At 50.1% G+C, this 25249-nt stretch overlaps 1 protein-coding gene and 1 pseudogene across 1 annotated transcript; one reads left to right on the forward strand and one right to left on the reverse strand.

Moving 5' to 3' along the window:
* Positions 1–24621, reverse strand: CIMAP2 (ciliary microtubule associated protein 2). The gene is made up of 10 exons (XM_060141932.1): positions 24554–24621; positions 23455–23542; positions 22834–22998; positions 22507–22629; positions 17457–17594; positions 17179–17322; positions 15368–15529; positions 14171–14296; positions 10120–10253; positions 1–73 (listed from the first exon to the last, which is right to left on the reverse strand). The coding sequence occupies exons 1-10, from the start codon at positions 24619–24621 to the stop codon at positions 1–3; spliced, it is 1221 nt and encodes a 406-aa protein (XP_059997915.1).
* On the forward strand, positions 11405–12054 carry LOC132516176 (charged multivesicular body protein 4b-like; annotated as a pseudogene).
* Positions 24622–25249: the final 628 nt, after the last annotated feature.

Below are 25249 nucleotides of genomic sequence, written 5' to 3' on the forward strand. Positions count from 1 at the left end.
TTAAGGAATAGGATCTGAATTGTAATCCAGAGTTGGAGAGCACTTCCCCCTAGTAAAAGGTGTGATTCTTTCCCTTTAAAAGACAGAGAAAGAGAAAATGGAACTGGTCCCTTGGAAGAGATTGAGCCCCCATCCCTGGAGGGGCACCCACAGGGGATGAACAGGGTGCTTCCTAGGGGATCCTACATTAGTTGAGAGGCCAAAATTGATAACCTCTAGAGCTTTTCCAACAAAACAGCCTGGTTCTAAGGAGGAAATTCCTCTGCTATGCACCTACTTTGGCTCATCAGAGCCCCCAAACCGGTTTGTAAGAACTTCAAATACAAAATCCTAGCACCTAAAAGACCATCCCAATAGGGAGACTGAGGGTCACAAAAAGGAGGGAACTTGTCTGAGGTCACCCTGATGACCAGAATTCCAGCCCAGAGCCCCTGACCACAGTCTAACATCCCTCCCATTGCTCGGATTCTTTCCTAAGGGTGGAACCCATGAGGACTCTCTCTGGTTTCATCTCAGAAGCCATTTGGAAGGTGGCATTTTATAAGAACCCTTTGCTTTGTGTGTCCAACAGCATATACCAGCCATTACGGTGCACACATGTATGTGTTTGTTCATTGTCTGTCTTTCCCACCAAGACGTAAACTTGATGAAGACAGGACTTTGATGTCTTTATTGATATTTCCCCTATGCCTAGACTGTTTCAGGTGCTTGAAAGGTGGTGTCCACAAATATCTGTCAAAGGAAGGCAGGCAGGAGGGCGGGCTTACAGGGCCAAAGAGGCCTTTATGATCATCCGGTGGGTCTCCGTGCCTTCTGCTCTTCAGTCCTCCCCAGCCCACTGCCCCTGGCCTGGCTCAGAGCCTCAGCTCTCACCTGACACTAAGTCGGCCTCCTTGTCTCCATCCGGCCCCATCCCACTCCCCTACCCAACAATGCCACAGAGTACGTCTTTAAAACACAAGAGTTACTTCCCATTTAAACCCTTTTGAGGGTCTGGAAGAAAATATTTGCACAATACTTGTCTGATAAAGGATGTATGCCTGGAATATATAAAGGACTCTCAACACTTAATAGAAGAAAACAAGTAAGCATTTTTTAAAATGTGCAAAAGAAGAGATATGGAGGAGGTACATGAAAAAATGCCCAACATCTTGTCATTAGAGAAATGCAAATTCAAACCACAAGGAAATACCCCTATTAGGATGGCTAAATTTGGAAGGAAAAAAAGCCTTATAATACCAAATGTTGACAAGGATGTAAAGCAATTAGACCCACATACATTGTTAGTGGGAATACGACCTTTTCAGAAAATAGTTGGGCAGTTTCTTATAAAGTTATACATACATTTATCAAGTGACCTAGAAATCCTACTCTAGATATTTCCCAAAGAAGAACGAAAGCATATGTCTACATGAAGACCTATATGGGACTGCTTATAGCAGCTTTATTCAAAATTGCCCAGACTGGAAACAACCCAAATGGCCCTCTCCTTGAAAGTGGATAAACTGTGGTATATCCATTCAAGAGAACACAAGTCAGCATTAGAAAGGGACAAACTGCTAATATAAGCAACAGTATGGATGAATCTCAAGAACACCATGCAAAATGAAAGAAACAAGATTCTACATACGGCATGATTCCATTTATATGACATTCTGGAAAAGGCAAAACTATAGGGCTGGTAATCACACCAGTAGTTGCCAGGGGCTGGGGCCTACAAATGGCACGAGGAAACTTTTAGGGGTGATGGTAATATCCTTTATCTTGCTTGTTTGGGTGATTAATTACATGACTATATACATTTGTCAAAACTCACAGAACTGGAAAAAAGATCTCATAGAGCTATATACCTAAAAAGGGTGAATTTTACTGGCTGTAAGTTTTACTATTATAAATCTAACTTTTACAAAAATCCTTCTGTGGTTTCTCACAGGTCAGATAAAGTCTGAGCACTTAGCTTCACAATCAAGGCCTCTAAGGACTGACCTAACCAATCCCACCTGCCTTATTCTCTGTGATTCCCCTTTACACACTCCATACATCATCCGAATCGAACCATCTAGGGTTTTCCGGACAGGTCCTGAGCTTTTTGGCTTCCTTTCCTTTGTTCATGCTCTTTCCTTTGTCCTAATTTTTCTCTTCCCTGAAAGAAGTGAACACTTGTGGAAAAAACACAGCTTGGAACCCTGGGGAAGGGGGACTCTGTGCTGAATTTCCTAAGAGTCCCCCTTTCCTGTTCAAACTTCCAAATCTCCCACCAAAGCAGCATGCACAGAGGCCCAGGAGGTACAAGGGGAGTGACCGGGTGTGAGCAGGTGGGGCGAGGACAGGAAGACTGGCCATGGTGAAGGCTATCTGTGCCTTAGCCTTCCTGGGTTCAAAGGGCCTTCTCTCCTGGTCTCACCCTCCAGAACGCTGTGGGTAAAAGAGTGGGGAGAGCATTCTGGACATAGAAAAGTCCCAGGCCCCTCCTGCCCTCATCCTTCTCACACTACCCTGTAACTGTAGAACAGGGGTTGAGTGCCTTCCCCAGAAATGTGGGAGCCACTCTGGGACAGAACTGCTGTCTGTCTGGTTCTCTTCTGCCATGTCCCAAGATGTGCCTGCCACATACCAAGTTCTCAGTTAATTTTTGAAGATTACAAGCATGAATGCTGTTGCCTAGCAGCAGCTTTGGAAATCCCTTTCTCTCCCCAAATTTCAGTTGTCTCAACTGAAAAACATTGAGAGTAATTCCTACCTTTTAAAGTTATCGTATACAGTAAATACATATAAAATCACTTTGAATATTATAAATATACTCTAGTGATATAAGAATTTATTATTATTATTGTTATAAAAATGGATACTTATGATTTCAATGTCAGATTTCTGGACAAGGAATGTGACTTTAGTTAAAAATCCTAAAAAGTTAGTATGCCTACTGAAGTATTTAGGAGGAAGTATTGATGTCTGCCATTTACTTTGAAATTTATCAGATTGTAAGGTAATTAATAGATGGGTAGAAGGATGATCATAGATAGGTGATTCATAGATTAACAGACAGGAAGCTATGTCATAAAACAAGAAGAATAAAACATTAATGGTAGAATCTAAGTGATGCATATACAAGGGTACACTGTAAAATCCTTTCTATTTTGGTGTACGTTTAAATTTTTCGTAAAAAAATGTCAAGTGAAAAAACTTAGGAGAAATAAGCTTCTGACAGATCTAACTGGAAGTTTCCTTTGCGTGGAGCACTGACTCATCCTTTAACAAATATGCATTGAGCTCCTTCTACACGTGCCAGCCAGACACTGGAGTTTGAGACTAGAGAAGTTCTGTGTAGTAGGGACCACAGGCATGTGAATAAATAATTACAATATAAAGGGAAAGTGCTCCAAACTGGGAATGCACAAGAGGCTGAGAATACAGAGGCATCGTCTGGAAAAATCAGGGAAGCCTTCATATTTAAGCAGAGTTGTGGAGGATAAATAGGAATTTTCCAGACAGAAACTAGGAGAAGAGTGTTTCAAGAACAGATCACAGTGTGGCCAAAGCGTGGCCTGGCTGGAGTGCAAAGCGAGCATGTCCACACGGCCAGAGGGTGGCCAGATGGAGTAAAGAGACCAGGCTGTAAGAGCCAGAAAGGGGACCAGGTGGAAACCTTGCTCCATGGGTCCATCAGCCACATTTATGAAGCACCTCCTATGTGTATAGCTCTAAATAATGGAAAGCAAAAGGCTGCCTTTCCACACGGGAGTCAAATCCCAGGCTGCCTCGCTGGAAGCCCAGAACCAGCGGTTTGGCAGGAAGAAGCAGGTGAGGCTTGGCAGTGACAGGTGAGAAAGATTAGCTGTCACTACACATTCCAGAAGGAGACTTTACAACTCTCCCACACACGCCCTCCCTCGCCTGGACTGAAGACAGCAAATTGTTCAAGGCCAAGTTGTGTTCCACACCCATGGCCTCTGCAAACCTGGCCAAGGAGGAGAGGCTGAAGTACAGGACCTGAGTCAGAGCCCTGGTCCCCGCCCTGCCTGTTTGGCTGCGGGCCTCTGAGCCATTTCCCCCACCTCTGCAGGCACTCACGTATAAGATGGGAAGACAGCCCTGACCATCGCTCTTTGCCTTTCTACAGCAGCCTCGCAGTCTGTGGACCCTACACTTTTCCATCCACACCCACACTGAGTCGTGGCCCGCATCCTACAGCCGAAGCAGGGATTGACAATAGCACATCAACATGGAGGAGTTGTGAGGCCCCAGTGAGAGCACCTCCATCCTTCCAGACTCGACTTGTTCTCATTAATTCTTTACTCCTGCCTTAGTTTTAAATTTATTTTGACGTTTTTAAACTTCTAGAGTAGAATGATTGCTTCTGTTGGTTTCAATCTTTCATATTTAATATTAAAAGCTATTAAAGCTATGAATTTTCCTCTAATGGGTGCTTTGACAATATTACATAGGTTTTGATATAGAGTTTTTATTGTAATTAATTTCTAAATGGACTGTAATTTCAAACTAGATTTTCTCTTAGACCCAAGAGCTTTTAAGAAGACTACTTACTAGTTTCCAAGTACTTGGTTTTGAGGGTTATCCTTTTATTGTTAATGTCTTGTTTTATTGTACTCTGTTTAGAAAAAGTAACCTAAAATTTTCTATGTAGGGTGTTTTTAATTTAGATATTTTAAATGAAATTTTCTTAGAAGATTAACTTTTATAAGTGTTCCATGAATATCTGAAAATGATGTGGAGTAAAACACACCTATTCAAATCCTCTAAATAATTATTTACATGTCCTTATCTGTCAAATTCTCAGGTCTATTAAGAATTCCCGGGCTTCCCTGGTGGCGCAGTGGTTGAGAGTCTGCCTGCCGATGCAGGGGACACGGGTTCGTGCCCCAGTCCGGGAAGATCCCACATGCCGCGGAGCGGCTGGGCCCGTGAGCCATGGCCGCTGAGCCTGCGCGTCCGGAGCCTGTGCTCCGCAACGGGAGAGGCCACAACAGTGAGAGGCCCGTGTACCGCAAAAAAAAAAAAAAAAAAAGGAATTCCCATTATGATTGTGGGAGTTTGTTGCTGTTATTTTGAGTGTGTGAAGGTTCACGGTTTTTATAACTTCTTCATGGATTTCATTGTTTACCATGATTAAATACTCATCTTTGTCCCATTTAATATTTTTGCCTTGAATTCTATTTTGCTTGGTATTTGTATTACCACTTTTTGCTGTTGTTCACATTTATCTGATAAATCATAGATAGATATATTCTTACATTTTATGTCTTCCCCTTTGTTGAGCTCCTATGCTAATTCATTTTTCACTTGCAGTATATCCCCCAGTAATATTTTCAGAAAAGATACATTTGGTATACATCCCCAATTCTTGTGCATCTCTATTCGCCCATGAATGATAGTTTGGCTACATAGAGAATTCTAGTCTCAAGTCTTTTTCTTGTTGTATAAACAGTATTTTCTATCATTCATGTTTCAGAAGAGAGGCCCAAAACATGTCTGATTGGCTTTTATCTAGATCGTAGGTTATTTGTCTTCTTAGATCTGACATCTCCAAGATTTTTATTTTACTTTTGAAACTCAGAAATTTCACCACACTTTTAGTGGATTGAATGCATATATTAACCTCCATCCCTCCTGAAATCTCACTAAAACAGGAGTAAAGGAATACAAATTTAAAATCATATACCCACAAGGACAAAAAGCATAGAAGCAGCAGCAGTAAGAGAGAATATTTAGGAAGTTGAAAAGCAGATGGAAGAATGGTAACTATGTTAGCATACCCAAGAAAGCTAAATCCTAAAATAGAAGAAGTTAAAGCTAAGAATTCCCTCACTCCAAAAGACCGAGGAATTGGCAGCACTAGGTACCTCTGGAATTGGGAGTGCACCAACACAAGGATATGGATTGAATGTCTGTGTAATATCAACTTCCCTCTCCACTCTCTGCAGCCAGATGAATACCCTTCATGAATGAAGATTGCAGAATTTATTCTCTGGAGACAGAGAGGTTCTCTGTACAGGATGATACCGGGAAGAGTTGATGTCACGAGTATCCTATTTAAAACAGGGAATCAAATGGGAGTTTGATCACTAAATATTGAGATCTCTAAGTTCTTCTCCCCCACGTAACGTTCTGGCAGCCAGATTTACATCTCTCAGAAGAGCTTTCTCCAGCCAAGGCCAAGGGAAAAAGATCTAACAACACTGACACTGAAATTCCCCCTGTGAAAACACTCAGCTTGGTCATGCTATGGTGAACCAATGGTGAACAAGTGCCCCAGAGTCTCTAGTAGGATTTTCAATTAGACATGAGTGCACTGTCAAGGATCACCAGATATTTGAGAAAAATCTCTGATATGGAAGATTGAGGCCAAAACAAACACGTGAAAAAAAAAATTGAAACAGAAGGAGACTATGTCAGGCAAATTTGTCTTAATAATATCTTCAAAGGATAAGAAAGCATTGTATCCATGAAATATGAGCATGTTGTTACTAAAAGGAACATTCAGAAAACAAAAATAACTCTTAGAAATTAAAATATGAACTCAGAAATAAAAAACTCAGTGAATGAATGAGAGAACATTTCTCATCACCTGAAAACAGTCAGCAGCGCAGCAATACTCAGGGCAGAACCAAGCACAGAACAGGTCTTTCAAATGAATCAATCCATGAAAGAGCATATAAGGAAATCCTTCTTCCCAACTTATGACTTACCTTCTGTGCCTCGTGGCAAAGTCCTCCTGACCCAAGAGTCCAATTGAGTTGGGGCTTCATGAACAATGAACCTGAGTCCCAGTGAGAATCATGCAACGGCCTGACCATCAGACACCCTCAGGCACCTGATGGTTGGCTTCCATTCAGTAGCATTCATAAGCCTTAATTACGCCCAGCCATGTCCTGTAGGGTATAAAGTATTTCCCTTTTACAGATGGGAAAACTGAGGTCTGGAAGACAAAGGGTGACTCTTGGCTAGAGATGGGTCCACAAGAACCCATAATTGGTGTAGTCTGCCTCAAGAGTTCTTGTCCTTTTTTTATTTGTTTTTTTCTAATTATAAAAATAATATATGTTTACTTTGAAAAATTCAAACATTTCAGAAATAAAACAAGGTAGAATGCAAAAGACCCCCCAGGTGTCACCATGGTCAACAGTCTGGGGCCTAGTCCTCCATGGGGTGTTGTCAAATGCATGTGGCAACGCATTTGTTAATGGGATTGTTAGTCTCCTATTTTTTAATATTCATATGTATTTACTCTTTCAGACAAAGCTTATAATAAATGTATTCAATTCCCCCTACAACCCCCTTACAATTTGATTAAAAATGGCACTAAATGTGTACATCAATGGGGAGAATTACTATTTTTTCAATATTGAGCCTTTCCATCCATGAACCTGGTATTCGCTCCAGTTATTCAGGCCTTCTTTAACATCTTTTAGTAAAGGTTTATATTTTTCTCCATTTATGCCTTGAATATACTTGATTAACTTTATCCCAATGCATTGTATTGTGTAGCTCATAAGAATAGCATCTTTTTCTCAATTAAGTTTTCTATTTGTTGTGGCTGCAGTATCAAATGAAACTATTTACACACTTTATTGTGCTTGCTTCCTTACTTTGCAGTTTTAAAACGAACTCTCGGGACTTCCCTGGTGGCGCAGTGGTAAAGAATCCGCCTGCCAATGGAGGGGACATGGGTTTGATCCCTGGTCTGGGAAGATCCCACATGCCGTGGAGCAACTAAGCCTGCGTGCCACAACTACTGAGCCCGTGTGCTACAACTACTGAAGCCTGCACGCCTAGAGCCTGTACTCCACAGCAAGAGAAGCCACCGCAATGAGAAGCTCACGCACAGCAATGAAGAGTAGCCCCTGCTCGCCACAACTAGAGAAAGCCCACATGCAGCAATGAAGACCCCACGCAGCCAAAAATAAATTATTTTTTTTAAAAAAAGAGTGAATTTAAATAAATAAATAAAATGAACTCTCTTGGATTTCTTTAGGTAAACACACATACCATCATAAATTGTGATGATTTTGCTCTTCTTTACCAATATTTTTATTTCTTGTCTTACTACATTTGCTAGAACCTCCAGAACAATGTTGAATAATGCCACTGATATAGGCATCCCTGTTTTGTTCTTGACTTCATGAGAAACCTTTGGTATTTCACTGTCACATTTAATGTTTTTGGCCCCTACTTTCAAAGCTCCCACCCTCCCTCAGGGTGAAATGCCCTCCTGTTTCTCCCTGTCTCTATCAAATCTCCATCTTAGTAGTCTTCTCCTTGGGTCTTTGACAACAAAGGGTGATTTAAGCCATTGTAGTTCCTTTTCCTGGGTGATGTGCATTTTCAGCCTCTGTAAGAACTTACCCCTTGTCCCCAATGTTCATTGCAGCACTATTTACAATAGCCAGGTCATGGAAGCAACCTAAATGTCCATCGACAGATGAATGGATAAAGAAGATGTGGCACATATATACAATGGAATATTACTCAGCCATAAAAAGGAACGAAATTGGGTCATTTGTTGAGACGTGGATGGATCTAGAGACTGTCATACAGAGTGAAGTAAGTCAGAAAGCAAAAAAAAAATATCGTATATTAACGCATATATGTGGAACCTAGAAAAATGGTACAGATGAACCGGTTTGCAGGGCAGAAATTGAGACACAGATGTAGAGAATAAACGCATGGACACTAAGGGGGGAAAGCGGCGGGTGTGTGTGTGTGTATGTGTGATGAATTGGGAGATTGGGATTGACATGTATACACTGATGTGTATAAAATGGATGACTAATAAAAACTGCTCTATAAAAAAATTAATTAAATAAAATTCAAAAATTAAAAAAAAAAAAAAAAGAACTTACCCTTGTATTAACAAGACGGAATTCGGCCAAGACCTAGCAGCAGCTAAGGGCCCGGAAAGCCAGCACTTACAACATACCTACAAAACATCATCCACAGGGCAGGGCACATTTACATGCATTATGGCCTTCAGTCCTTAAAGCAGACTCTACAAGGTGGTTATTTTGTTTACTCTCACTTTTCAGATGAAAGTCTGTCTCCAAGTAACATGTCCTAGGTCGCACAGCTGAGTAGTAGACACAGAATTCTAAGCCAGTTTACAAGGGAAATCCTGTAGCACTCACGCAACGGGAGAGGCCATGGCAGTGAGAGGCCCACATACCGCAAAAAAAAAAAAAAAAAGAAGACACAGGTCTACTTTGATAAAAATATTTAAAAGCTGGGGGTTTTTTTGTTGTTTTTTTTTAACCTCTCACTGTTGTGGCCTCTCCCGTGGCGGAGCACAGGCTCCGGACGCGCAGGCCTAGCGTCCATGGCTCACAGGCCCAGCCGCGGCATGTGGGATCTTCCCGGACCGGGGCACGAACCCGTGTCCCCTGCATCGGCAGGCGGACTCTCAACCACTGCGCCACCAGGGAAGCCCTAAAAGCTGTGTTTAAATATTTAGATCTGGTCCCCCAGAATCTGGTCCTCATGCTCTCACCAGAATTTCCGATGACAGAATTTCCAATTCTAAAGTGCATGTTTATTCATATTTTAACATTTCTGAAGTTGAGATTATACGGCAATTGATGGTATCTTAGGTCAATAAGACACGGCGGCAGCTAACATTTGCAAGCTGTTTTACAGTTAGCCACAGTATTCCATGCACTTTTTTCTTTAGGTTTCACAACTTCCTGAGGTGAGTTGTACCAGCCCCGTTTTCAACACCAAGAAGCAGATTCCATGTGGTGATGCCATGCAAGGTAATCCTAGACTGTGTGGGTTGTGGGTGGAGGAGTTAGCCTCGATGGAGTTCCTTTTCTCCTTACCACCAACTTTAGACAGAATATTCCATTTGGGTCTCCACCGTCCCCTGCTCATTGACAGCTGAGGGAAGTGAGGCTCAGAGAGGTTAAGCGATGTGCCTCACCTCACATAGCCAGTAAGCATCAGAGCCAGGATCTGAACTCTTTCCACTGCCACAGCTGTTTGCCTGGCACTAGGGGCGGCAGCTGTGCTCCCATGGGAACCAAGCACAAGATGCTGGAGCCCCCAGCCCAGCCCAGAGTAAGCCCCTCTGTGCCCTTGCCCCTCTGCTGGAGCTCCAGTGGCACTCACTGCATGAGCCTCTCCCGGGCTGGGTCCGAGAGGTAGCGCTTGGATCCACCCATGAACAGGGACCGGTATCGCTGCCGATGGTCCTTTGTCTCCATCAGCTGGGTGTTGAGGTAGCGACCCACACCCACGGGGTTCTGCACCAGGAAGAAGAGGCAGGACATTAACAAGCTGGATGCCTGGCTTGGAAACTTGATCTCAGGCTTCCTCCCCTCCCTCTAGGCTCCTCCTTACTCCATCTGTTACACAATGAATCGTGTTCCCCAAAGAGATGTGGAAGTCCTAAGCCCCAGGACCTCAGAGTGTGAGCTTATTTGGAAATAGCTGCAGATGTAATCAGTTAAGATGAGCTCGTACCGGAGTAGGGTGGGTCCTTAATCCAATGTGACTAGTGTCCTCATAAGCAGAGACATACAGGGGGAAGATGGCCATGCAACATGGAGGCAGAGGCTGGAGTGAGGCATTTACAAGCCAAGGAGTTCCAAGGATCGCCAGCCACCACCAGCAGCTACAAAGAGGCCAGGAAGGATTCTCCCCTACAGGTTTCAGAGGAAATGCGGTTTTGTCGATACCTGGATTTCAGACTTCTGGCTCCCAGAACTGAGAGAGGATAAATTTCTGTTGTTTTAAGCCATCTAGTCTGTGATACTTTGTTATGGCAGCTTTAGGAAATGAATACACCATCCCACCCAGAAATCCGGGTTGTAGTACAAGAAGCGCCAGTGGAGAGGTTCAGAGAGGAGATGTAGCCTGTCCAGAGTGACGAGCGAGGGCAGGAGACTGGCAGGACAGGAAGCTGCCACTTGTAGAGAATCTGTCCCAAGGTCAGACTGGGTCCCCAAGAGAAGACTCTCTCCCCTTGGAGGAGGTGCAGGCTGGAGGTGAGAAAAGGAAGAATGTAGGGACCTGACCGTCTGGACCTCACAAGAACCGAGCAGGGCAGGGGGTGTGGGCACACTGGGGGCCAAGGCATCGCTCGGGAGACAAGGAGGTAGAGTGGAAGAGGGAGAGCTGGGGTGTGGGCCTGCGGGATGGGGCAGGGGGAGCTTAGTAGGAAGGCAGGTTCCAAGCAAGATGTTGCCAGGGAAACCAGGAGAAAGCCACAGCTTAAAAATACACAGCTGTTCAGGAGGGCTGCGGCAGCAGGGAGTGGCAGGGTGGGGAGCGGGCAGCGCAGGCTGACACATCCAGCAGCAGCAGTGTCAGTGTTTGGGCAGCTGTTCGGGGCTGGAGGGGGTAAAGCCGGCAAGGGCGGCCCAACCCCCCCTGGGAGGCCATCCAGAGGCTTTGGAACACAGAGGAGATGCTAAGTAAGAAGCAAGAATTCCTGGAGAAGAAGATAGAGCAGGAGCTGATGGCCGCCAAGAAGCACGACACCAAAATCAAGCGTGCTGCCCTCTAGGCACTGAAGCGCAAAAAGAGGTATGGAAAGCAGTCGGCACAGATCAACAGCACGCTGTCAACCATCGAGTTCCAGCGAGAGGCCCTGGAGAATGCCAACACCAACACCGAGGTGCTCAAGAATGTGGGCTATGCCACCAAGGCCATGAAGGCTGCCCACGACAACGTGGACGTCGATAAAGCTGATGAGTTAACGCAGGACTTTGCTGACCAGCAGGAACTTGCAGAAGAAACTTCAACAGCTATTTCAAAATCTGTAGGGTTTGGAGAAGAGTTTGACGAGGAGGAGCTTGTGACAGAATTAGAAGAACTAGAAAAGGAGGAACTAGACAAGAATATGCTGGAAATCAGTGGACCGGAAACAGTCCCTCTACCAAATGTTCCCTCTATATCCCTACCGACAAAACCCACCAAGAAGAAGGAAGAGGAAGACGATGACGTGAAGGAATTGGAGACCTGGGCTGGATCCACTTAACCGGTCCAGTGCGGGCTGGGCCCAGTCTGATGGCCTGCGCGGCGGGCAGGCACGTGCGTGTGCACGGCAGGCAGGTTCCATCACTCTCGAATCTTCCTCCAAAGCAGTAGGGCAGCATCACTGCTCACTCTGCATAGCATGGTCTGCACCCAGCGGGACAGGCAAGGGGTGGGGGAGGTGCCTGCTGTTTATAATGTTGACTTTCTGTAAAATAAATATACTTTCTGTATTTGCAAATACTTTCTGTATTTGCAAATCCAACATTGAGCTTCTGGACTACACTGACTCCACTGCTGAACCTCAATGGATAGGGTGAACCGTTTGCAGTTGAAATGACCTGAAAATGTAGCCTCTGTCCTTTTAAGTCAGCTGACTTGTCACACATCTCTTTGTAAGACTTGTATGGTACTGGCAGGAGTTGTTTTGTATTTTTTAAATAAATTTATTTATTTTGTTTAATTATTTTTGGCTGTGTTGGGTCTTCGTTGCTGCGCCCAGGCTTTCTCTAGTTGCGGCGAGCGGGGGCTACTCTTCGTTGCAGTGTGCAGGCTTCTCATTGCGGTGGTTTCTCTCGTTGCGGAGCATGGGCTCTAGGCACGCGGGCTTCAGTAGTTGTGGCACGCGGGCTCAGTAGTTGTGACACACGGGCTTAGTTGCTCCGCGGCATGTGGGATCTTCCCGGACCAGGAATCGAACCCGTGTCCCCTGCCTTGGCAGGCGGATTCTCAACCACTGCGCCACCAGGGAAGCCCAGGAGTTGTTTTTTAAAAGCCATAAGCTTTTCCTTGTCCTTAGCTGTAATAATGCATCTGATTTTGGTTTCCTTGAGAGCTGTATTTCTGTCCATCACCTGTGTACTGGCCCCTGTGTTTCCCACTCTGGCCCACTCCTCACTCCCACTCCCCTGGTCTTTTTGGAGTTTGTGACACTGATTTGAAACGGATGGTGTTCCCTTGAGAGCACGTGAGATTGTTAGAGTTAAGTCCCAGCTATACATTTTTCTAACATAGCTCTAAGGTCCTTGTTGCTGTTTGTGATAACTGATAGATAACTCACACATTTATAATCAGATGAAACTATGGTTTGCACTGTCTATTAAATATCTCAATTAATTAAAAAAAAAACAGCTGTTCAAAACCAGGCAAAACTAACCTGTACTACTGGAAGCCAGGAGAGGAACCACCTGACGGGGAGGGAGGTTGGGGGGTGGCCCTGGGGTGCTGGAAACGTGCCCTTCAACCCTCTGGGGGGTGGTTACATGGTGAGTCCATTTTGTGACAATTCATGGAACTCTTCACTTAGGACTCATGCTCCCTTCTGTATGGTTATTAGGCCCCAGTAAAAGGTGGGCTTAAAAAATGAAGGACAGGAATGAGAAACGGAATGAGGCTGATGCCCAATGCCATCTGGTGCATGAAGAAGGCAGGCACACGAAGGCAAGAGCTTAGCTGTCTTACACGAACACCAACAAACCGAAGATTACGTCATATATGGGGGATGGCTGCCTCTGAGGAGGGGGAGGAGAGGGGAGGGGAAGGAGAGGGGAGGAGAGGAGAGGAGAGGGGAGGGGGAGGGGAGGGGAGGGGAGGGGAGGGGAGGAGAGGGGAGGGGAGGAGAGGGGAGGGGAGGAGAGGGGAGGGGGAGGAGAGGGGAGGGGAGGAGAGGGGAGGGGGAGGAGAGGGGAGGGGGAGGAGAGGGTCCTTGCTCAACCAGAGATGAGAAATGGGCCAACTCCCTGAGCTGCCCCTGAGGCCTCAAGACAAATATGAAGAGAATGGAGGGAGCATTTCCCTAGAAAATAAGAGAGTGGGATGGCTCTGGGTGATGTCCATTAGCACAGTGGTTCTCAAACTTGTCCCTGGAACACAGGATCAGCATCACCTGAGAACTCATTAGAAATGCAAGTTCCCAGACCCCACCCCAGGCTTACTGAATCAGAAGGTCTGGCGTGGGGCAAGTCCTCCAGGTGAGGCTGATGCCCGCTCAAGTTTGAAAAACCACTGCCTGAGAGAAATGAGACAGTGGGAGTGGGAGTTAGTCCCTGGTAGAAAAAAAAGAGGTGGGATGGGCTCCCTCAGAGCATCAGTTCCCAGGGGGAAGGAGAACTTGGGGCTGCCTGTAGAATTAGGAGAGTGTTCCCTGCTCCTCACTGTGTATCCCCTACCCAGACGCACTCACCCAGGTTCCCAGAATCATCGGGGAGGCCTTTATGCCTATCCTCTTGGGAGACAGCAGGAACGGTGGTTGGTTGATGTGTCTGCATTCCTTCTCTGGAGGAAGCCACGTACTGGGACTAGACATGGCCTAGAGGTGAGGAACAAAGGCTGAAAGCTTGGCGAGGTCTGGCGGTGGTCAGCCTGGGGCCAGGCCTGATGAGGGCTCTGGGCAGCTGACCTCACCCCCCTGGCAGCCCTGAGACTTGAGCCAAGGATGGTAGGAGGTACCTGGCCACCTCCCAACTTACCAGGAGCCCATCCTCTGGGGGTGAAGGGGCCCTGCGGTACTCTCATGACCCCTGCCACCCACTCTATGCCCACCCATCAGCCTGAAACTTCTTTCCAGGTTCCCAAGGGCTCTCCCGGTCTGGCAGGGTCCAGAGAGGTGCTCCAGACCCCAGTCTGGGGAGCAGAAGCCAACGGACTTTGCAGCTAAATGAGCTGGGCTCCAATCTTGGCTCCTCCCCCTTGCTGGGAGCCTGGGCAAATCCCTTCCTATCTCTGGGCCTCAGTTTCCTTTCATGAAATGCAAAAGATAATCCCTCTCTCCAGGGGGCTGAAATGTGCCCTCCCCAGAGCAGGTGTTCAGGAAATGTTGGTACCCTTTTTCATTCCTCTGGACACGCCCACCTTCCCAAGCCCTTAGCAGTTCCCTCCCTGGGGGGCAGAACCTGCTTGGGGGTCGACTGATGTCCAGAGCCTACTCAGATGACTGGCTGCCGGAACCCCAGAAAGGAGCCCACCGCTCCCCTAAACAGAACCGGTGTGCGGCCTTCTGTCGGGCAGACCCCTTATTCACACTTGGTCCCGCTCCAGTTTTCCCCTCATCCTCTCTGCAGGGGAGGGAGGGGCAGAGATCAATGCCCACTGGGCACTTCCCGGGTGCCAGGCTCCATGCTATAGGCTCTAGTACTAACCTCAATGAATTCTCACAGCCACCTGGTCATGCTCACGGGACAAGCATGTAAACCAAGGCTCAGAGAGTGACAGACACTGATCCAATGTGACTAGTAAGTACAATACCAGGATTGGGAACCAGGTAAGTCTGGTACCCAAGGGTGAGCTTTCGGCTGAAATAGCCACTTCCACCCCACCCTGCCCCCGCAGGAAAGCCCCCTCCCAAGAGAAGAAGGAAGGAAGGCCATAGGGGCACAGTGACTAGTTTTGGGGGACACTGGCTAAGTGTGGCCCAATAAATTCTTTCTGGAGGGGCTTCCGGGTTGCGGGGAACTTTTGAAAAAACTCCACGCTTCTTATTGTGACATGACTTAAGTTCTTCCACGAAGCTCTTGAAATTCATCAGTTCCCTGGGCCGTTTTTTCTGAGAAACAGAGGAGGAAAAAGAATATGTTATGTCAGGAAAAGCAAAAGCTGCGATGCTGGACCCTTACCACAATCAGAGACAAGCAGTGGTCCAATGAGGCATCACTCTCCCCCATGCCTGCCACTGTCCCATGGCCAGGCCAGTCCACTCTGACCTGGGCGACAGAGACGAAGCCCCCCAGCCAGGGGTGGGGTCAGTCTGATGGGGTCTCTAACAGCCCCTCCTCCGTGCGGTGCCCTGCAGCCCAGCTTGCCTTCATCCATTTCTTCTCTCTTTCACTTGTTTCGTGGACATTTACTGAGTCAGGCACTGTTCTAAGCAGGAGTGATAGTCCAAATATTTAAAAACCAGTGTGACGGGGGAACACTCAGGATTCTTAGGGCAGCAAAACTACTCTGTATGATACTATAATGGTGGATACATGTTATTATTTATTTGTCCAAACCCATTGAATGTACAACACCAAGAGTGAGCCCTAATGTAAACTGTGGACTTTCGGCGATAATAATGTGTCAGTGTGGATTCACTGATTGTAAGAAATGTTCCCTCTGGTGCTGATTACTGATAGCGGGGGCCTGGGCATGTAGCGGGGACAGAGGGAACATGAGAACCCTGTACTTTCTGCTCAATTTTGCTGTGAACCTAAAACTGCTCTTTAAAATGTCTATTTTTTAGATAACACAAAATAATATCCTGTGGCCTGGGCATTGGCTCTAGGGCCTACGGAGCGTCTGAGGGCCCTGCTCTGCTGACAGGACACCTTCGTAGCTGGTCATGGGGAGGCCTGGGAAGCCCCAGGGAGGAGCCAGGTTGCAGGGCTCATTCAGTGGCTATTTACCAGCTGGTCCCAAAGAATTTCAACATTTCACCACCGCCACTTCCTAGCGCTCCTGATGCCTTTACCACAGCACCCACTCCCTGCTAACATTCTATATTGTTTTCACTTGCGATTGTGTTTCTTTTTGCACTAGAAAGTAAGCACTTACTAGAAAGTAAGCACCACTGGGGCAGGTTCCCCTGCACTTAGACGATTACCTGGCCCAAGACACACATGAGTGAAGGCACAGTAGAGACAAAATAAACAGTTAGACAAATACTTAAGTCCAATTACTGTGAAAGCAAAACCCACGGTGCTAGGAATCACACAACAGGAATTTGACTGGTGCAGGAAAGGGGGGCATCAAGCTAAAATTCTACCTCAGCTTCCCCTCCCAGCCCTCCAGTTCTCTGCCACTAACCCAGTCAGCTTAGCTGGGTCTGAGATGGCTGGGAAGTGTCTCCCAAACAGCAGGACACCCAGGCCTGCACCATCTAGGTCCCTGCAGGCCTGGCAGCCTATCTCCCATCCAGGCCTGGTACTGGGGCCCCCTGCACCTCCCCTGCAATTCGTGCTGGTACAGAGGAGAGGGGACTGGAGGTGAAGCCAGACAGATGCCGTGGGGTTCAATCCCGGCTCTGCCCCTACCAGCTGCGTGGCTAGCCTCAGTCTCCTCCTCTAACACAGGGCGCCTTACCCTGCCCTAGCTGGGAGGGGGGAGTGAGCAGGCTACGGGAAGAGTCCTGCGCAGAGCCTGGCACACAGGGTGCCGTGGATAGGTGAGGCCTGTTTTCCTGCCAGGGAAGGCATAGCCCGCCTGGGTACACACCCGCACAGAGTAATGTCCATAAGGCTGAAGCTTGCTTTGGTCACCCGAGAAAGTGTCATAGAGGCCGCGGGTGCCCATGGATCGTGCCAGGTACGCCTCGATGCCACTTTTGAAGGTGTAGGTGCCCAGTGCCAGACTGTTCCCCTGGAACAGAGCACAGAGGACAATCCCTGCAGGTCCATCACCCCTTGGGGCCTCAGTTTCCCCATCTGCCCTGGAGTCCCCCCCCCAGGTCTGTGCAGCAAGGTGGGTGAGGCCTGGCCAGGGTAGGGGGATACCTGATGAGCCAAGGGGGGCGGCTTGTTGGTCATCCTGCACATGAGGCCCTTGGAATGAGACCGGTTCCAGGCACTCTCCTCCAGCTTCGTGTATGGGTTGCCCTTCTCCCCATAATTTCCAGGGCCTGGATAGTAGTTCTGGGGGCGAGAGGGAGGGACATAAAGGCTGTTAGTCCCACGCCTTGTGCTGCTGAGTGCACCTGAGGAAGAGATGCCCTCCAGAGGGTAACGGGATTTTCAGAGTCCCTGTGTGTTAACTGCCCCCCAGAACACACAGCACTGTGGGCCTGTGAGCCTCTGCCACTGCTCAGACCTTCAGTTCCAAGTTCAGACTTCACTGGGGCCCCACTGGTCTGTCCAGCTTCTCCCTCACTGTTCCCTTCCTACATCTGACGCTTCAGCCAAAGTGAGGTCCTTGCTGGTCCCCAAACCTATGCCATTCTGGCAACCTCCTCGCCTTTGCTTGCTTGTGCCATTACTGCCACCCAAAATGCCCTCCCGCCTTCTTGGCCTCGGAAAGTTCTTCTAATCCTGCAAAGCCAGCTCGAATGCCATCTCTCCTGGGAATGAAGGCTTCCTTCCCTGATCACCCCAGACAGCTGCTTGCTTTGGTGGCCTCGGAAATCCCAACCACTACACCCCTGTGTTATAGCCCTACGTTTACATGAATGGGTTTCCCACTGTGCTGTGAACAGTGCTGCGACCTGGAGGGATCTGGAGTCCTGGGTTCGAATCCTGACTCCACTGCTTCCTAGCTGACTGACCTTGGGCATATGCCACTTACTCCTTCTTAGCCCCATGGCCCACATTTCAAGCACAGGGTTAGTAGAACTTTCTTCCAAGGTAATGAGGATGATATGAAATAACGTCTATAAAGCCTCTTGCACATGCCCAGTCCATAGTGGGTGTCAACACCTAATAAGTCAGGGTGGGGTGGCTGTCTTGGTGGGGCGGGGTAGGAGAGAAAGAGGTAGGAGAGGTTGAGAACTGTGGCTGGAATGAGGATCTGAAGCCTCGACTGCCAGGGTCGGAAATATGGCCTTTGTAGGTGGAATGAGAAGGGCCACCCTGCAGTACAGGTGGGTGAGTGGGTAGCCATCGTTGGGTCAAGACCCGGCAGGATGTTTTCTGCTGCTTTGCACCTTTTAGCCACACGGGATCGCTGCCACTCCACATATGGCTCAGCCCTGCCTACCTCCAGTCCCTGGAACCTCCCAGGAAGCAGCCCAGAACCAGGCCTGGCAGAGAGGGTGGGTAGTCCGGCCGTGGCAGGCATCAGGTTCATTCACCCTCAGAGGAACCAGAATGCACATTGCCTCCTTCCAGGGCCCAGGGTTTCCAGGTACGTTCAGGAGAAAAGCCCCAAAGGAGGAAGGTGGGTCTCAACATCATGTGCCGGCTGCTCTACTAGGCTTAATATCTTGGTCCTAGAGACATCCTGATGAGATCAGATCAGTGCCACTTGCAATCAATAGATGGGGAAACTGAGTCTCAGAGAGGCAAACCTTGTGTCCAAGGTCCCACCTCCAGAAAGGGGCAGCACAAGGGTTCTAACTTCAAAATCCATGCATGATCCTCTGAGCTTCTGTTTCCCAGGCACTGTGCAGGCACCAGAGGTGGGAGAGAAATAAGCACCACGGTGTCTTAGGGAGACCTCAGAAGCGAGGGTTATAACAAAGGGGTGGAGCTGCTGATCCCGGAGCTCACAGACCAGGAGGAGCCCAGTGCCGGCACTCTGTCGGCAAAGCCTCATCTCTCCCTTCAAGCCTTCAGGTTCAGAGGTGCAGCAACACACCTGGGCTGATGTGAATACCCCTGACTTTAACTAGAATGTTATGTTTCAGGGCTTCTGGGACCCAGGCAGGAGTGCTTAGTTCTGGGGGAAGTGGGAATTGTCATTTACAAGATTTCCTTTTAGGTGGACCTTGAAGAAAGAGTCATCTTCCCAGAAGATGAAGGGGTGGGACAGGTGTCCCAGGTGGAGGGGGCCATAAGAGCACCTTTGAGGCAGTTGGGAGAGGTATACTGGGAAGAGAATGGGAAGGCCTTGAAGGCCAAGCGGGGCATCCAGACTTGATTCTGGGGCATGAGGACACCTAGGAAGGCGACTGGGGCAATATTAGGTGACCAGGACATCAGTCCTGGGGGCGCCCCTGGACAGGGGGAGTGTGGCTTGGGCTTGGGCAGAGGTCAAGGGGATGGAAGGAGGAGGATGGGAGACAGAAGCACAGACCTCCGTGACTACAGGGGAACAAGGTGCCCGTGGGCCTCTGGCTCTGGACGCTGGGCGGTGCCATTGCCCAGGAAGAGCACGTCTGTGGGAGATGCTGACATGGCAGGAGCAGGGCATGCAGAGTTTGAGGAGCCTGGAGGACCCCGGGGTGGGGATCTGAAGCCACGTGCATGGAGCCTGGCTGTGCAAGAGAGAACACCCCACAGAGGGTGGTGGGGAGGGCAGGGCCTGGGAAAGAGAAGCCATGGAGGGAGGCTGGCGGAGGAGCTCCAAGGACACAGAGCCCAGTGTCCCCACAGCCAAGGGAGGGCAGAGCGTACTAGGAGGAGGATGGAGGCAGAGCCCAGTGCTAGCACGGAAGGCGCTGGCTTTGCAGGGCTGTGCTTCCACAGCCCATCCGCTCTGGGGGAGGACTCACAGGACCCAAAGCAGGCACCCACAGCTTTGCACTGGCGCTGCGGAGGCCCCCATGGAGAAGTCAGCACCCTGCACAGGTGGCATTTGTAGGCCTGTCCCACCCACACTGGGGGGACAACTGGAGGGACCAGAGGCCAGAGGAGGCCATCAGGTTCCCAGCCCAGAGCAAGATGATAGCTGAGAAAGTCAGGCCTTGGATGTGAGCTCTTCCTGGGGCTGCCTTCTGCCCACTGGGGCAGTGCCACCTCCTTGAACTTTCTGTCCAGCCCTGAGCCCAGGAGAGTGGCTCGGGGAAATCCCGCAGGGCCCAGTGAGGTTACTGCAGGAGCAGATGTGGGGACCAGAGAGAAGAAGAGACAGCTGGAATGGAGGGACAGGCCGTGGGACCTTCACCCTGCTCAGCCAACCCTCGCAGATGCTCCAGCCCTGGGGACCGGGCACAGGAGGCAACAGACAGCGTCTGATTTGTTCCCCCAACTCCTCTGCCTTCAGTGGGGCTGGGCTCTGCCATTAGATCCTGTCCTCCACGGATGGTCAAGGAACAAACCAAGTGAGCCCAGCCTACGGGTCAAGTGCAGTTGTTACGTGTGGACACCTTGGACTCAATCCTGCCTCTGCCGCTTAGTAGCTCTGTGACCTTGGGCAGTCACTTAACCTCTCTGTGCTCGTTTTCTGTCTGTAAGTGGCGATGACAGTGCCTGCTTCACAGGGCTGTGGTGAGGACTACATTCATTAGTACCCTCACGTGCTTAGAACAGTGCCTGGCACATGGCAAGTGCTGCATTAAGTGTCGGCTATCATTACTTTAGACTTGAAGGAAATCACTCATTTTTCAGTGCCTCCAGGCAGCCCCTCTCCCCACAGTGCAGTTACAGCTTCTGCACCTGAGGATGCATGTGCACGTCCCCTGAACGTGGCAAGGAGTAATTCCCAGGCTCCACAGAAGGCTTCACAGTGGTGAGGTGTGGAGGAAAGGCCCTGGCTTGGGGTTTGCCCATTTGGCCCACTGGGGCAAGATGTTTATCCTCTCTGAGCCTCCAGGGCCTCGTCTGGAGTGGTTATAAAAAATTAGAGTGTTTTGGAGAACCAGTACTTAGTAGGCAGGCATGAGTTTAGTCCACAAAGACTTATCACGTGACAGGCGCTGCTAGGACCTGGGGATTCTGCAGCGAACCAACCGGGCAGATGTGGTCCACCCTCGGGGGCTGCTGTGCGCTGGGGAAGAGACACTGAACCCACAGCCACAATCGGGGCTCCTGGGAAAGGGAGATGGCCCCTCATGGGGTCAGGTCAGACCTCGGAGCTGAGAGCTGAGGGATGAGCAGGGGGTCCTTGGGGGAAGGGGCCGCTGGGGGCGGAATGGTACTTCTGGTAGAGGGGAGAGCAGGGGCAAAGCACAGGGCGAGTGCTTTGCCTCACTTTGAGGCGTGAGGAGGGCAAGGGTGTCCAGCCCAGGGAGCGTGAGGGGCAGGGGAGGAGGGGTGGCACTGGCAGCGTGGGTGTGACTCCCGCCTTTGCCCGCACGACCCTATGGAGCCTGAACCCCACTCATCCCGACCCACACCGATGCCACGGCAGCCCTCCCGCCACCCCCACCTCTCACCACAGTCACCTCCCCTCTGGATGCCTCCGATCCCCTCCCCCACAAGCATGTCACTCAGTACCCCCCCACACACACAGCAAAACCCTCCTCCCACAGCATCTGGAATCAAACCCGAGGCCCTCACCTTGCCAGAAGGGCCTCATGTCCTGGTCCTCACCCTTCTGCTCTTGCCTCCTCCCACCTCACTCACAGATTCCGTGAGTCTCCATTGCTCACCTGCCACAGGTTTTGCTCGAACACCACCTCCTCCCAGAAGTCTTCCCTGACTACCCTATAAATGGCACCTCATCGTTCGCCATCTCTCCCTGTCTCATTTTTCCCCATGGCCCTCATTATATGTGATTTGCTTCTCTGTACCGTTGTTTCTACCACTAGGACCACAGCTCCATGAGGGCAGGGACCTTGTCTTCATCACTGCTGGATCCCCAGGGCCTGGAACAGTATGTGGCACTAGAGGGCGCTCAACCATTATTTACTGGATGGCTGGATGGCTATAGATATGGAGGAGTTTGTTGAGCACCTAACGTATGCCAGGGACTCAAAGATGAACCAGACCCATCTTTGCCGGCAGGGAGCTCCTGATCTGGTGGGGGAGACGCAGAAACCTACGATAGCCAGTGGGCTGAAAGCTGTGGAACTGGAAAGCAGAGGGGCTGTGGGGTCCCAGAGGGGAGGCTGGCCAAGCCTGGGAAGAAGAACGGTAGGAGAAAGGGCGCTTCCAGCCCCACCCAGGCTGCATGCTCTTCAGACAGAGCAGAGGGTAGGAGGGATCCCACTCCGTGTATGAGAACACCTACCCCAATGAGTCCTCGGAAGCGAATCTCCCCGGAGCTGAGCAGCCCCCGGGTGCTGCCCGGTTTCTCCTGCAACTCTTCTAAGAAGTCTTTGGAGTTGTAGGAGCCAGGCCCCAGCTCTTCCTTCTGCCCCAAGAAAAGAGAGCAGAGTTGAAAACTTTACACTTGGGAGTGTCCACGCGGGCAGGAGCCCAGGCGAGGATGTGTTCCTTAAAGGATGAGGTCTACCTGGGCCTGGGAGGACACTGCAGGCCACCCTGGGGGCAGGCAGGACCGGGCAGGAGGAACTGGCACCAGCAGTAGGGCAGGGTGGGGCCCCAGGGGCCTCACCTGCTGCCGCTTCTCTTTCAGGATGGCCCGGTACTGGAAGTGGGGCAGTTGCGTCAGCCAGGTGGCTTCCTGGGCCTTGGCGCAGCCTGTGCCCACCTCCTTCTTCAACTTCTTGATGCGGAAGCAGGTCTCCTTGCAACCATAGGTCCCAGGTCCTATGTGGGACTGAGTCAGAGCACAGTCAGAGCGAGGCCAGCCACACCCACGAGTCCACCCACAGAGCAAGTCCTCTCCAAGCTGTCACCCTGACCTGGGAGTGGACAGGCAATACCCCTCTGGGGGCCCCTCCCCCAGCCCCGAGCCTGGCCCTCAAGGTGCAAACATGACATCCTCTGTCACTGGCCCCCTTACATTTCAGAGAGAGCCCGCAGCCAGTCTGTGCAAGAGCTGCAAGTGGAACCCAGGTCTCTGTGGATCCGACGCATGCTGTTTTCATTACAGTCCTGCGTTTATCAAACACATTGAGGCCCCAGCTCTGATTCAAGCTCTGAGCTGTGGGCTGAGGGCACAGAGGGGTGTGAGGCATGCCCCTTACGCAGATCAGCTCATCTGTCACGGGGAGGGACTCGGAGGGGCAGTGGCCAGACCATGTGGGAGACTCGGGAAGCTATGCAAACTCACCACATCCACAGAGTAAACCCTGGAGTACGGGGCCTCCCTGAAGGCGCTGAACTTCTTCTGGTTGGGATAGACAGTGGAGACGTCAAACCTGGGAGGGACAGATGCCCAGTGAGAGGCACCCAGCCCTGATGAGGGCAGTTCTGGGTGGTGGGGGAGTTGGCATCCCACAGGAGGTGACTTTGGAGCTGGCCCATGAAGGATGAGCAGGGCTGCTGCCTCCTCAGGGTCTTCGTCCTTCCAGGTTCCCTTTCCCTAGATTCCACCCTTGTCTGGTCCCCTAACCCCCTGCTGGGAACCTTTACTCAAAATCACCTTCTCAGTGCAACCACCAGCCGCACCACCCGCTGCACTCGCAGGCTCCCCCTCCCCACTTCCTTTTTCTCCATAGCCCTTATCACTAGCCAACATTTTATATCTTTTTCTTTTTTTGTTTATTATCCACTCCCACCACCCCTCCCATATGAAGGGAAGCTCATGAGCAAGGGCTTTGCTGTTTTGTTCACTATTTTATCCCCAGATGCTAGAACTGTGCCTGGAACATAGTAGGTGATATATATATATATACCACCTATCACATATATATATATATACCACCTATGATATGATACATATATCATAGGTGGTATATATATATGATATACACACGATATATGTCATACGTATGAATGAAGAAAGACACCTGGGTTGAAATCCTACCCATGACTTTTGGGCTGAGTGACCTACTATGGGCCAGGCCACTTGGCCTCTCTGAGCAGCACATAGTAGGTGCTTCTGAAATGATTTTAAATAACTTAATAACGGTGGTAAAAGGCTCTGGGCCGGGAAGTGCGGCAGGCAGGAGAGGTATAGAAAGTCCCGCCCCCACCCCTCACTGCCAGCCCTACGCCCCCCCCGCCCCCCCGCCCCCCCCCTCAAGGGAGCCCGTGAACCAGTTGGTGGCCATGGCGCTGGCCCGCCCGCCGCGGCGGCGAGTTCCGCGCGCTCGCGGAACTCGACTGTGGGAGTTTGCCGCGCCCGCCGGCAGGCCAGACCGGCTTCTGCCACCGCCGCCACCGCTGCCACGGCAACTCAGGCCTTGCGATTTGTGATCGCCACAGACCTGTGCGCTGCGTGTTTGCCCGCGCTGCGCCCCTGCAGGCGCGCCCGCAGGGTCCCCGACTTTTCCATTCGGCTATGCACATTTTCATTGCTGCCTTGCCAGACATCCTTCCCCAGCCCGGCAGATTTAATGGCCCCTCGCGGTGGTTACTATGGATGCCATTTGGTCGGGTTTTAGAGTCATTTGTTGAGGAACCGTTTCCGATTTCTTGCTTTATGGCAGAGCCCCGCGCAGGGCCTGGTGGAGCGCAAAGGCCTCTTGATGTTCACCTTATGCTGGTGGGACCAGTGAGACACACAGAAACGGCTCGCTTAGGCAAAGGGCATTCCATTCCTTCTCCACTCTGGGGAGGGCAGGAGGAGAAAGAGGGAACGGGCAAGGGGGGCCAGAGCGTGGAGGGCAGGAATAAGGTGGTCAGGAGAGAGGCAGGGTTGCAGGGATGGTGTCAGGACTCATTCCTCCCCCAGTTACCTGGACACCCACTCTGGGCAGACATTGTGCAGGGTGCCTGGGACCCAGATATGGTCCCTTCCCGGAGAGCTAGTGGGGGAAACAATGACTACACAGTGTGACCAGGTCAGTGTGATAGGGAGGCCTCTGACCCAGACTGTGGGTGTGTAAGTCAGGGAAGGCTTCCTGGAGGAGGAGAATTCCAAACTCAACATTGAAGAGTGTGTGTGGCTTGAGGGTATGTGC

Source organism: Lagenorhynchus albirostris, chromosome 2, assembly GCF_949774975.1.
Source record: "Lagenorhynchus albirostris chromosome 2, mLagAlb1.1, whole genome shotgun sequence".
Taxonomy (NCBI): Eukaryota; Metazoa; Chordata; class Mammalia; order Artiodactyla; family Delphinidae; genus Lagenorhynchus; species Lagenorhynchus albirostris.

Bases quoted from the DNA above. Each gene is read 5' to 3' on its own strand.
- CIMAP2 (XM_060141932.1), bottom strand. From the start codon at position 24,621: ATGGAAAAGTCGGGGACCCTGCGGGCGCGCCTGCAGGGGCGCAGCGCG. The intron at 15,530-17,178 runs GTGTGTACCCAG...TCTGTTTCTCAG, and splicing joins ATGGACATTACTCTGTGCGG to AAAAAACGGCCCAGGGAACT. The intron at 14,297-15,367 runs GTCACTGTGCCC...CCTCACCTCTAG, and splicing joins GCCAGTGTCCCCCAAAACTA to GCCATGTCTAGTCCCAGTAC.